The sequence below is a fragment of the Meles meles genome, chromosome 13 (genome assembly GCF_922984935.1).
Source record: "Meles meles chromosome 13, mMelMel3.1 paternal haplotype, whole genome shotgun sequence".
NCBI lineage: Eukaryota > Metazoa > Chordata > Mammalia > Carnivora > Mustelidae > Meles > Meles meles.
In genome coordinates this window covers 53,786,106-53,799,434 of record NC_060078.1, presented here as the reverse complement: position 1 = coordinate 53,799,434, position 13,329 = coordinate 53,786,106, and the positions used below count along the sequence as shown (strand labels likewise).

Here is a 13,329-nt window from a genome sequence, read left to right as displayed (position 1 = left end):
TAAATTACAGAAGGGTCATGTCACTTGGGCCTGAATTTGGGATTTTTCTGGTGTTGCTAAACCACTCACCTACGCTGGATTTAATTAACGTGTTGGATGTCTCTGTTATAATGCCCATGTTTCTCTTGTTTAACCAGTCATATTTTTACTATATAGATTTCTCATCTTCGGGATCTGGGGCTGCATCGTATACAGGTTTATGCTTTGTGATTTTGCTGTCTTCTAGATTTTCCTATTCAGTGTTGTCTTACTAAAAATGTATCAACTGACTGTCTTTAAACTTTCTTTTTTTGACGTTTTGCAGTCTCAAAAATAGTTTTGCTAGAGCATTAATTTTTGTATTTGTGCCGTGTGCTTGTCCTGTGTGTGGCTGAGCTTAACACAAACACAGTAATCAGGCTTTGCTGCCATCTCACGTTTTCACACAGATGCACACCAGCCTATTTGGTGTCACTGTAAATAATCGTTTGTGAGAGAGAACCTTGTCTTCCGTTGTTGTTTATGTTCAGTAGGTAGAGATACGGGGTACTAAATCAGTTGTTCTGAATGTGTGCAGTAAATGCTCCTCACTTTGACCATGGATCTCTAGTTGGAAGACGTTGAACAATTGTACCTTGAAGGTCTTCATCTTCCAAATGGGGGGGAACATGACATGTCTTATGGTTTGTACAGCACTGGCCATTCTTTGCAAGTTTGCTCAGTGGTCTCACCCTTGACCATCACAACTCCTATAATTATGATTCCTCAAATACGTGAGGACTCTTAGGTTTACAGAAGTTTGTAAATGTGGTAATTCCTGCCATGCTAATTACCCAGGATCATGGTGAGAGGGAAAAGAGATACTGGAAGTGAGAAAGTTTTGCACATTTAAAGCGTTATTGTCTGCCTTTGTGTTATTGGCATGATGCCCCATTCATATTCATTTTCAAAAAAATTCATCTTATTATCTCATCACCAGGCTTTATATGAACATTCAGTAGTCCTGAGGTTTATAACAGGACTTTTTATAACAAACTCGGCAGATTTGGTAACACTTCATTCCTTCACGCATTTGTTCAGCCAGTAAAGAATATTTTATGTGGTAACTCCCCACGGTAGAACCAGTCCTCAGTGTTTAGGGAATCAAAATAAAATATGTTTGAATCCTTCCCCGCCCACCAAGGCAATTTATAGTGTTGTCCAAAATAAGCAGCTATTTTGAAGTTCAAAAATTAAAATATAAAGTGATACTTTATAGAAATTGAAAATGCAAAGAGGTCTCAGAGAGGTGATCAAAGTGTGGAAAATACTGTTTGAAAAGCCGGTCAGAGGAAAAGATTGATGGCCAGGCTAAGGAATTTTTGTTCATTGGAAGTTTGATGTGACAGTTGTGAGTGAAGTGGGTTAGGAAAGTTTGGGGCAGGAAGAGACTTAGCTTGTGAGACTCTCGGCTTTCTCGGGAGACAGTTCTGAGGTGTGAGCACATAGACAGAAGGCTCTCCATGTTACTACATAACCAACAAGTCACAGGGTTTAAAATATCTGAAAAGAGAGTTGCTTGGACACAATGAATTAAGCGATTGATATCATAACAACATGCAGGAGATCGTTATTGACAATGTGTGTCTCCATCCCTGGAAATTCTTAATGAAAGGCAAATACTCATGACAAACAACATAAGTCGTCACCCATGCGAACTGGCTGGGGGTGGGGTGGGCTCCCCCAGAGGGATGGGTGACGTACTGGGAGGCACCCTTGTCTAACTTGTGAAACTCGAGATCTGGGCTTAAAGCTGTCATCTTGAGGGATCTTTGACAAATCATGTCACTTCAGTGGGCCTCAGTTTGCCCATCCATAATGTGGCAGGACTGTGGTGTAAGAGTTGTAATGTCCATTCTTTCTTGAACATTCTGTGATTCAACTTCCGGAAGTGACTGCCTTTTCTCCCTATGGATCTCCACTTTAGTCCTCTGCTTCAGTTCCTCACAACAGATATTCTAGCACAAGGAAAGAAATCTAAACCCTGCTTATAAATAAAAAATTAGTCAACTTTGTCATGTTCCATATGGCGGCGTAGGTAAAACCAAACTAATTCGTATGTCCAGATACGATAGTCATTTATCTCATCCTGCTCATTTGGTAACGTGGTAGCACGATCCAGAGAAATCTCTGTTGGAAAAATTCTTGGTCCCTATTTGGGTTTCACAAGAAATTTGCAGACACAGGCATGAAATATGACCCCCTAGGGTGTTACCAGATCTCACTCCTAAGCTGTCAGTTATCATTTTCCAACATCTTAATTTAATTTTTTCTCTTCTCTTGCTTTCTTCACTGAGATTGTCATTCAGCTAATTTCTGTGGGGGTGCGTGGTTCCTACCTCATCTTTTTTTTTTTTTTTTTTGAAATTTACTTGACAGAGATCCCAAGAAGGCAGAGGAAGGGAAGTAGGCTCCCTGCTGAGCAGGGATGCTGAGCTCGATCCCAGGACCCTGGGATCATGACCTGAGCCAAAGGCAGAAGCTTTAACCCACGGAGCCACCCAGGCACCCCAGTTCTTACCTCATCTTAAAAGAACCCAAGGCCATTTACACGTGTAGAAATGCCTCAAATTTAAAAAAAAAAAAAAAAGTGTACTTAAATACAGTTTCGTCAACTGTTCATTAATGGGCCTTCTGTTCACCTGTCACTCCACATTTACCTTTCTTCCTCCTTACATTAAGCATAGAGTTGGAAGGGGCCATCGACGTGAGGTAGTTAATTTCTCATCCATAGGGGAATTGTCTTGCTGATAATCCTGAAAGTCTTGGCCTCAACATTTCCTCTGTCCCCAGTGCGATCTGTCCCATTGTTTGACACATCTAATTCCTAGAAAGAGCTTCCTTATATTGAGTGAAACAAAGAATGCATCCTTGCAGCACCCGTCAGTGTCCTTAGCTTTGCTTTTGGAAACAAGTTCATCCTGCTTCCATATGGGGGCATTCAGGTGGTTGGAGGCAGCCCTTACATTTCCCTGACTTCACTCACCATCTCCCTTTGACTCCACTATTTCTTTACTTTGCCCCCAGTTCCCCCTCATTACACTGGGGAGCAGTCATGCTAAGTAAGACAAAGTAGCAGAAATGTGGAGCATATCGGGTGCTCATCAGAGAATGTTATGAATGGGAACTTTATGTTGCTTATAAATATCATATGTCATAGCCATAGGCAGACAGTTCATTATTATTTATGAAAAATTTAAATGTCTTGTATTTTTAATAGCATGTGCCTTATTTATACTAGCTACTTTAGACTAAGTGCCATTTTTGGGGAACAAATAGAGTTAACCCATTATACATCAGTTAAGTGACTTCCCCAAACAGTATGATCTTTTATCCCAATCACCAATGACACATTTAATACAATGCCACTTATAAACTTGCAAAAAATGTGAAGATCAACTTGTAAGTCTTACTATTCTTTCATTTGAATAGCAGTATTTTTCTATAATAATAAGTTTACCTGAACTACCCCAAAAATGTTTATTTAATGTTTTATAGCAATAAGAAAAAGGAAATACAGCAAGTCTCACAAGTGCTTATAATTTGTGCTAATACAGCTAACTCACAAATTAGAGAAAAATACTCTCACTCAGCTAACTAATAACTAATATTTATTTCAATAGATTGAATGTTAAAAACCTCGAGTCTAATAATGATGTTATCCCTCAGTGAATACAGGAGAAACAGAAGTGGGCTTTGTTCCAACATTTGGACCTTGTTACCTGAACCTTTATGGAAGCCCCAGAGAGTACACGGGATTCCCAGACCCCTATGATGAGCTAAATAATGGAAAGGTGAGTTTCTCAATTAAGGTTTGTTATTAATGAACACTGATTAATGTGATTCTTTCTTATAATGGTTATAATGAAGTCTCCTATCTAGGGGATTCATACACACACATACAGAAATGCGATATGCGACTGATCAGGGGTTGAAGGGCAGATGTCCCACGTTCCTCAAATCTTTGAATGCAAGGTTAGGAGAAGATCCTGGAGACCATCTAATTTGGCAATGAGGAATGCACAGCATGGCCATTCCCCTGGGCCTGCACTTAGGGCAGATGTCCGTGATCAGTGCTGGCTCTTTCCTACAAAGCAAATGTGTTGCCTCAGAATTCTGTTCACTACTGTGTTCTAGGAATGTACCACATGATTGGAGGTGACATGCCTGAAGAAACCATTCACCAACCCCAATCCAATCCAACACCTCCATTTTATGGATGAGGATACAGAGGCCCAGAGATGGGAAATGCTCTTTCCAGCACATTAGAAGTAATGTCTTAGAGTCAGCTCTGAAGGCTCAAGAAAGGGACTGTGGTAGAGAGAAAACCCTGAGGGGGCAGGGCTAAAGGACTGGCTGTGGAGGTGAAAGCCTTCCCTCCCTCTCCAGAAAGTTCTGTTGCCAGCACTGCTAGGTATGGAGGGAGGAGTATCCGCTCTGCATCCTCATGCTCAGCCACACCCAGAACATCTTCCTCTTTTATTTCCTGGCTACTCTGAGACTTGCCCTTGCTGCCAACATGGCAGCCTTTCCTTCCTGAAAAGAGGAGAGAAGGAGCCAAGTTGACGCAGATAAACTCAGAGCCACTCTACTAACGTAGGGTGAGGGAGACTTTGAGTACCTTCCACTCCCACCCCCGGCCTCCCGAAACCCCTTCAGGATTCAGAGTGTGGCTTGAAAGCCTCTGACCTCAGTCATGGCTAAGATCCCTTCCAGCCCTGGCTTCCCTGGCTCTCTTTGGGATCCTTCCTCAAGTCACTGAATTTTCTTTCAGATACCAAAGACCTGAATCCAACTGAGAGAGCTACTGACTGACTGATTTTGGAGGTTAGGGCCATGGGAAGGAAACCCAACTGTAGCTGGCTAAGTCTGACTAGAGAAGGAGTTCTTTTTGCTGGTGTTCACACCTAGAGGAATAATCCTGTGCTGTCTTTCAGGGGGAAGGAGTTGCCTACAGAGGCAGAATCTTGGTTGAATTAAGCACTTTTCTTGAAAAGACACCACCAGACAAAAAGTTGGAGCCCATTTCAAATGATGACCTGCTGGTTGTGGAGGTAATTGTTGGATTGTGGATGATGCTTGGAATGGAAAAGGGTATGTTAGAGGATTGGTGGCTCGTGGGGACATCCAGGAACTGAAGGGTCAGCTGTGACAAAGTTAGAGAGAAATGTGTCATAACAAGGACTTCTTGATCTATTTAATGCCTCCTTGATCTATCTAAAATGGCCCCATGGGGGTGATGAGACTTGCTTCATCTTTTGTGCTGTTAATACCCTACCCAAATCTGGCAAGAGTGATGATACCCCAAAACTGAATGACCTGTTTACCAATTGGGATTGTGTGTTCGTGGGGAGGTGGCCTTAAGAGCCAATCCAAATGGCATAGGTCCACTGCTTATAATTACCACTTTCAGAAGGAGGCATATCTCAGGATCCCAGCATGTGAGGGAGTGTTTATATTAATGCCCACATTACAACAGCTCAGAGCGCCACTCTTCCGTAAAGACAGGAAGTCTTCCAAATCCATCTTCCCAACCATTTCTTCTTCTTCTTTTTTAATCATCTCTTTCCCCTCTGTGGAACCAACTTACACGTAACACCCATGATCCATATGGTAGAGAGCTACAGATGTATTTTTTTTCGTAGTAACTTTGTCAGTATTATTAACTCAAGGCAATGAATATCAAAAGAACATTATTATCATGAAATTGTTAAATGCCCCATTTTTCCTGGTCTATTAATTGACATCTACAGTACAGATTTGTTAACATATGGGATGGATAGCTCAATATTAAATTAGACCTGTCTCTGTTGCTCACAAAATGATTTCCAACACATCGTATACCATTATTATGGGTTTTAAAAATAAATTATGCTATTTTTTTATATTTTTATTTTTTAATTTCAAAAAACAATTAACACATAGCACTGTATAAGTTGAAGGTGCCCAGTGTGTTGATGTGGTTTATTTATATACTAGCAATATGATTACCACTGGTTGTGTTAGTCAACACGTCCATCACATCACATAATTGTAATTTCTTTCCATGGTGGGAACATTCCAGATATAGTCTCTGGGCAACTTGGAAGTATGTAACACAGTATCACTGACTATAATCACTGTGCTCTGCATTAGACCTCCAGAACTTATTTCTCTTTTAACCGCATGTTTTTACACATTGACCAACATCTTCCCAACTCTCCCAGCCCCTGGTAACCATCCTTCTACTCTGTTTTTATGAGTTTGGCTTTTTCAGATTCCACATACACATGATATCACACACTAGTTGTCTGTCTTTCTGACTTATTTCACTTAACATAATGCCCTCAGGGTCCATCCATGTTGTCACAAGTGACAAAAATTTCCTTTTTCGTGGCTAAATAATATTCCATTTTGTATACATGTATCACATCTTCCCCCATCTATTTCTGAGAATCCCAGGTTGATGCTTACCTGTTCCAGAAATTTGAATTTTTGGTCAGAGCAGCCGGCTCACTGGTGCCCCTCTGCCCAAGGCCACTCCTTGCTGGATTCCACCCCCCACCCCCCCACCCAACAAGCTTCTTCCGGCTGTTTCTCTCCCCTTTCCCTCCATTCCAAGCACGGGATAGACCCTTCTCTTATTTCCCTACATTACATCGGAAACGAAACTGCAACTTTAGAAAAGCTTTTACCTCCAGTCTGGGACAAGAGTAGGGATACACAGTGAAATAAAAACTTGAAGAAGCTCCTAAAGGTGCCTCATCTCAAAGCCTCTGGGCTCACACCAGCTCTCTGGGTCTCTCACAGTTGGGCTCCCTGTCTCTCTTTAGCCTGCTTCCTTGCGGCAGGACTCAGCTCCCCATCGGTCCCTACCCCCAGCACCACCCTGTACACATGGCCACCTCAGGGTCCATGTCCAACTGCCAAGAGTTCCCAACCAAACAAGGCTTTCTCCTTCCTTCTAGCAGTCTCTTATCTGCCTGTTATGAAATTTGTGCCTCTCAGGATGAATGACCCAGAGAATATCCTCTCCCTTTAGAGGAAACTCTCCTGCCCCGCTCCCCACCCCACTCCCGCCCCAGAGCACTGTGGCCTTGTTCATTGACTCCCAAGAAGACAATATTAGGAGGTTAGAGTCCAAAGCAGTATATTCTGGATTTTTCAGTCCTGGCATGTTTAGAACATTGGTAGTCCGTTCATGAGCCACACAGATTTTAATGCAGTGCCTTTGTCTTCCCCTGAAAGAGAAGATTGTGCCACACATCCTTTCATAGGCTACCTCTGTCTGCAACCTCAGGCTCAGGAAGGAACTTACACAACCACCAGCAAGCCACCGGGCTTCAGTCTAACTTCACACAGGGAAAATAATGCTTCTCCCCTTACATGAGCACAGATTAGAACATAGTCCTGGCCAAAACATATGCTTCACATTTCTTGTTACCAAAAAAGACAGTTGAATTCAGGTTATTTAAGTTGTGAAAGAACCCTGGTAGGTATTTGTTTTACATTATAGTCAAAGGTCTATCCAAGCAGTTTTCCTAAAGCAAAGCAGTGGTCTGCCTTGAATGTGAATTCATCTCTTTACTTCTGGAATCGGAAACTGCCTAGAATTTTTAAGACCTAGTTTTCCCAGTTTTTATTAATGTACCTTATAAAAAATTTAGGGCAGATTTTTATTTTGTTTATCAGCCTCCGAAACAAGTGGCTATAAAGGACAGGTTATTACATTAACTCTTGGGAGATAAGTCTTTGAGAAATTATCAAGTCTCTCTCCATCACTCTCCTCCTTATCCCTCTACCTATCCCCAGTGATGTACAGACACATAAGTAATACCATTTGTGACTTATAATATCAATGGTGCCACAGTGCCATTCTTTGAGTTAACATGAATGATTTTGACTACTCTCGAGTTATCCCAAAGTTTCTGATGTAGTCAGGAGTGATTTTGCTGAGGTGAGGGTTTGCATCAGCTGTGCAGAAAGGCAAGTGCTGGTGAGTGCACCTAGCCGACCACCCAGCACATCCCTGAGATTGAGTCTAGGTGCTTCTCTATTCCTGACACTGGTGTGCAACTCTTATAGGTCTGAAGGAGTCCGTCCTCACCACCCCCGCCCCAATGTTTTCAGTTACTTTGTCACATTCCATGGAGGTAATGATAGAATACCATGATGCTCTTGAATTTTAGGGCTTGCTCTGATCTCAGGAACATCATCCTTGCAAATGATAAATCGGTCATAGCACATAGCAAAAGGAGACCATTGAAGACCTTGAGTTCTGGACTTACCCTGACTTTTCAAATCTTACTTCTGGAGAATCGGTCATAAATCAGGAAGTGTCTGTAGATGAAGTGTATGCTGCAGGATCATGCAATGTAAACTTATTTTCTTTTGGCTTTTTACTCACTTTACTCATTAAAAAAGACACAGAGCCAAAAGCAACAGGTTCCCGCAGTCAGTAAGGTTCTGGTCAGAGTCTTTCTCTCCACCCCACAGTTGATGATGATCAACTTGGAAGCCCAGGAATTGTAACAGATCTTAAGAACAAATCTAGGAAATGGGGGTCGGGGGGATAAAAGAGAGAGTAGGTGGTAAAATGGAGCAGCTTACATGCCATTTACTGTGAGGATCATGAAAGAAAATGGCTAGAAACCACCCAAAAGCCTCCGTGGAGACAGCTGGTATGGCATGGGTGGTTCTGGACTTGAGTCATTACAGATCAGCTCTTGAGGATGCCAGCTGGAACTTGGGCTTAGGCAGAAATGCTGTCATGGGTTCTTGGCAAATACAGTGCCTCTTTTGATGTGTTCTGCCACCAGAACACAATTTAAGTCCATGATCCTTCTTTTTATTTTAAACACTCATAATGGAGGTGGGAGAGGGAGGAGGGGTAGGGAGAGGCTCAACAAAGTATGGCAGCTAGAATGCAAAACCAATTAGTTTTTTTTTTTTTTTTACTCCAAATGATTCAACACATACAAATAAAAAAGCATAGGTCATAAATTTAGTAAAAATAAAAGCAAAAAAAAAACCAACCAAAAACAAAAAGTCAACAATATATAGTGTCCACAGTATATGTCAATCATGTAAGAGAATAGCTTTTTTAAAACTGAAATAGAAAACAGTTTTCTTTGATCCAAATAATTAAACCCAGACAGAAGAATGGCTTATGTCATAAATTTAATAAAAGCAAAAATGAAATTTCTACACCAAAACCCCAGTAACATTAAAAAACAGGAGAGGAGCTGAGATTCTGAAGACTTAGCCACAGTTCAGGGGACCAGGAGCCTCGTAAGAGGGTGAGATGAGCAGATTTGCATGAGTGCCAGGAGGAGTAATGAAAGCCGTCAGCCTAGAAGGTTGATTCTGACCCTTTCCCCATTTCCAAAAATCCCGTGTTCTGGGTCATATGCAAGTAATGAAACTTCTGGTAGCATTGAAGAGGGCAACTTCCTTGCTGTAAGATAATAGTACTTGATTTTGCTCTTTGGCCATGGTTCCTGACACTGAGCTCCTAAATCCCTTGGGAGTTCCTGGGTAGTAGGAGAGTCTTCTGTTCTAATGGGGTGACCCATGGGCTCCTAGATTGAGGCTGCTCTTGAGAAAGACCAAGCCATGATTTGAAGCTTGAAACTTTCTGCTCCATCTCCCGTTCTCAAGAAGGGGCTAAAAGTTGAGCTAATGATCGATCATACTTCTGTGATGAAGCCTCCATAGAAATCCCCAAAATACAGGATTCAGAGAGCTTCTGCGTTGGTGAACACATACAGGTGTTGGGAGAGTGTTGTGCCCAAGACCTCTTGTCCCTTCCACATACCGTGCCCAACACAGCTCTTCCGTCTGGACGTCCATCTGTAACCTTTATCATATCCTCTTACGATAAACTAGTAAACAGTAAACAAACTGTTTTCCTGAGTTCTGTGAGCTGCTCTAACCAGGTAATCAAACCCAAGGAGGAAGTCATGGGAACCTCCACCTAATAGCCAACAGCTCAGAACCAGGACTTTCGACTGGCATCTAAAGTAGGGGAGGGCCAGTCTTGTGGGCTGACCCCTTAATGTGTCCTCAGGTAGATAGTGTCAGGATTGAGTTAAGTTGTAGGACGCCCAGCTGGTGTCGCAGAATTGCTTGGTGTGGGGAAATCCCCCACACGTCTGTGGAGTGTTGGGAGTGTGGTAGTCCTCTGACAATAAAGGAGGAGCACAGAGGGAGAGTGAAATTTTCCTCCTTGGTTGCCAAAGAGCCCTGAGCTGTGCCGCCTCCTGTTGCCCCAGTCAAGAGATCCTTTGAGAGATGCAGCCGGACTCAACCTGTCACTTCCCTAAGGGATCAGGCAGGTAGAAGATCAAGTGTTGTAATCCCATCCCTATTCAGACACCTGCTGGCTTCTGGAACCTCAGCCTGACCCCTGAAGGACCCTATTGTTTTGTCTCTACCATCTGGAATCTGTTCCTAGACCAGATTCTTCTACTCCTCTACTCCTTCTCAGTCTTTTCGTGTGGGACCTAACATAGTGCAGGAGCATTTTATGAACGTGCAGTCTGTCTGCTATTCAGTTAGAGCCTCCTTGAGTTCTCCCATCGGTCTGGCCTACGTAAGTGCTCAATAAGATCTTCCTTGAAGTAGAACATTCCCTTCTTCCACCAGCTCCACCAGTGGCCAGCCGTCTTTGGTAAACAGACCAAAGGTGGCAAATTAGGCAGTTTTCTTTGGCACAGCTCCTTGTCACTTACCCTGAATGTCCCATGCCTGGTGGTCCCACAACCACTTTTAAGAGCTGTTGACTTGTTACCCCTCTCAGTATTCTGCTTGACAAAAATAACCCCCTTCCCCAAATTGACTCCTTAAACTCTACCCTATACCACCTCCGTCTACAGCACGCACTGGTCTTTGATGATTAGAAAGAGAACCCCAAGGACCTACAGAGTCAGAGAAACATCCATCAGTGTTCAATAGATCATAATTTACACTTTTTAATTTGTGCTGTTATGAGCAGTTTTGCCCCAAGTCTACTCAGGAAACCAAAGCGAGGCTCCAGACTTCTCTGAACTATGTTGGTTGTTCCTTCCTCTCTCCAGCTCTTTGAGCCTGTAAGGCACAGAGGAAGTGGGAAAGGGCTGGGGGAGGGCAGGAATTCTCAGCAGCAACAGTCCAGAGCCTGGCTTTGGGGCGGGTGAGCATACCGTGGATGGCCTGCCCCTTGTGGAGCTGGAGCTGCTCCGTCCCGAGTGGCGGCGCCCAGTGTGTGCTGGATCTGCTGGGAGGCGTGGTGATGGCCAGAACCCAGATTACTGTCTTGGAGCTCAAACTCAGCAGGGGGAGGGTCCTACCAGGGCTTCTGCAGGTGACTGCAAGCTATGCTCAGGAAAATCCAGAGCGATCTAATGGAAGCATGGCCACGTGGAGGTGTGCAAGGCAGAGCCAGCCCAGCCAGAGGTAGCAGCCCTCCCCCTTCCAGATCTTCCCCAGGCACCGCCTCTCTTCTCTGCAGCCCTGCATTAGCCGATGGCTCCAGCTTCAATGCTCATCACCGTTTCTGGGCCCGGACTTGGGCCCCAGTATGTTGCATATTTTTGCTCTTTTGCTTCTCTTCTTTCATCCCAGTTGGTTTACAAAGAAGAAGTTGTGCTGTATCTCCAAGTTCTTGACTAATACAAATGACTTCCTACTTTCTAATGTTCACACGGTTTAAACCAAACCCAGACTTCCCATAGCATTACTGAACCATGGATAGTTCTGGAGGATTAAGCTTACCACTTAGTGGGTAGTGAAGGGGACTCCTGACAAATGACAAAAGTCTCTGAAACCCTCTCTATGAGAATGACAGTGGACTAATGAAGGGAAGTTTTTGAGTTCAGAGTGCTAGGCAGAGTCTCTGGGATGTGGGGCCCAGCTCTAAGTATATTTGAAAGCCTCTCAGGTAATTCAGTATGCAGCTAAGGTTTCAAACCAATGTTTTGGAAAGACTTTCAGAAAAGATTGAGACTCCAAGGGATTTCTGATGAAATCCTAGTGGAGGTTTCCATTATACCATGTCAAAAATTCCTTTAACCAAAACGGAGATTTTGTAATAGCAGAATGTCCTGGGGTTCTTCAAGACAGCAAACTACAGTCAGTGGCAGATGTTTTTTAAAACAGTCCTCAAGAAGTTAAAAATAGAATTACCATGTGATCCAGAAAGCCACTGCTGTGTATATACCCAAAAGAATTGAAGGCAGGGACTCAAATGGATATTTGTACAGCCATGCTCATAGCAGCAGCATTCACAATAACCAAAAGGTAGAAGCAGTCCATTGATAGTCCATCGATAGATGAATGGATAAACAAATGTAATATATACACAGTGCTGAATTTATTACACTAAGGACGCCATTAGAAGTGATTCTCGTGCCTTGGCAGCCTATATAAGCAAACCAGAACATAAGCCTATAAATGCCTCAAGGTTAAGAAATCAAATTGAGTTCCGAATCAGGCTCCCTGCTCAGCGGGGAGTCTGCTTCTCCCTCTCCCGCTAACCTCCCACCTCCTCCCCACCCCCTGCTTGTGCATGCGTGTGCGCGGGCTCTCTCTCGCTCTCTCTCTCTCTCTCAAATAAATAAAATCTTAAAAAAAAAAGAAAAGAAAAAAATCAGAACCAAAGGGCAAGAAATAGCAATTAACCAGCTAAGCTTTCCCAAATAATGCAACCACTTAAGCTCTAGCCAGTCAAATGATTTCCTTGTTTTCCTTCCACATTCGTTCTATAAAAGTCTTTTCCTCTGGCTCTTGCAGGTGGAGCACTCTTAATTGCTTCTGCTTTGTCACTGCCCAGTCAAATATATGTTTGTTCAAATATTAAAAATTTTAATATACTTCCATTTGTCTTTCGGCAATGCAAGGCAGAATTATTAGGTCTTAAAGAGGAAGGAACACTGAGACATGCTGCAATGGGACTAAATCTTGAGGACATTACACTAAGTAGAGTATGCCAGTCACTCAAGGACACGTGTTGTTTGGTTCTACTTACATGAGATACGCAGAGTAGTCAAACTCTTAGAAACAGAAAATAGGTGGGAATGGGGAGTTGGGGTTTAATGGGTACAGGATTTCAGTTTTGTAAGCTAGACTGACTTCTGTGGATGGATGGTGGTGATGGTTGCACAACAATGGGAATGTCCCCGACGTCACCAACTGGACACATGGTTTAGATGGTGAATTTTATGTTCTGTGTATTTTACCACAATTTAAGAAGTTTTTGAAACTGTTGTATAAGTACTTCTGTAAATGAAAGAACACATTTTTAAAAAAATTAACATATAATGTATTATTTGCCCCAGGGGCACAGGTCGTGAA

At 42.9% G+C, this 13,329-nt stretch overlaps 1 protein-coding gene across 1 annotated transcript in view; it reads left to right on the top strand.

Moving 5' to 3' along the window:
• The window catches only part of MYOF (myoferlin), a 155,760-nt gene that overhangs the window by 75,881 nt on the left and 66,550 nt on the right, over positions 1-13,329 (top strand). Inside the window, 2 exon segments of the mRNA XM_046027131.1 lie at positions 3,688-3,812; positions 4,956-5,072. Coding sequence (XP_045883087.1) covers positions 3,688-3,812; positions 4,956-5,072 — 242 coding nt within the window.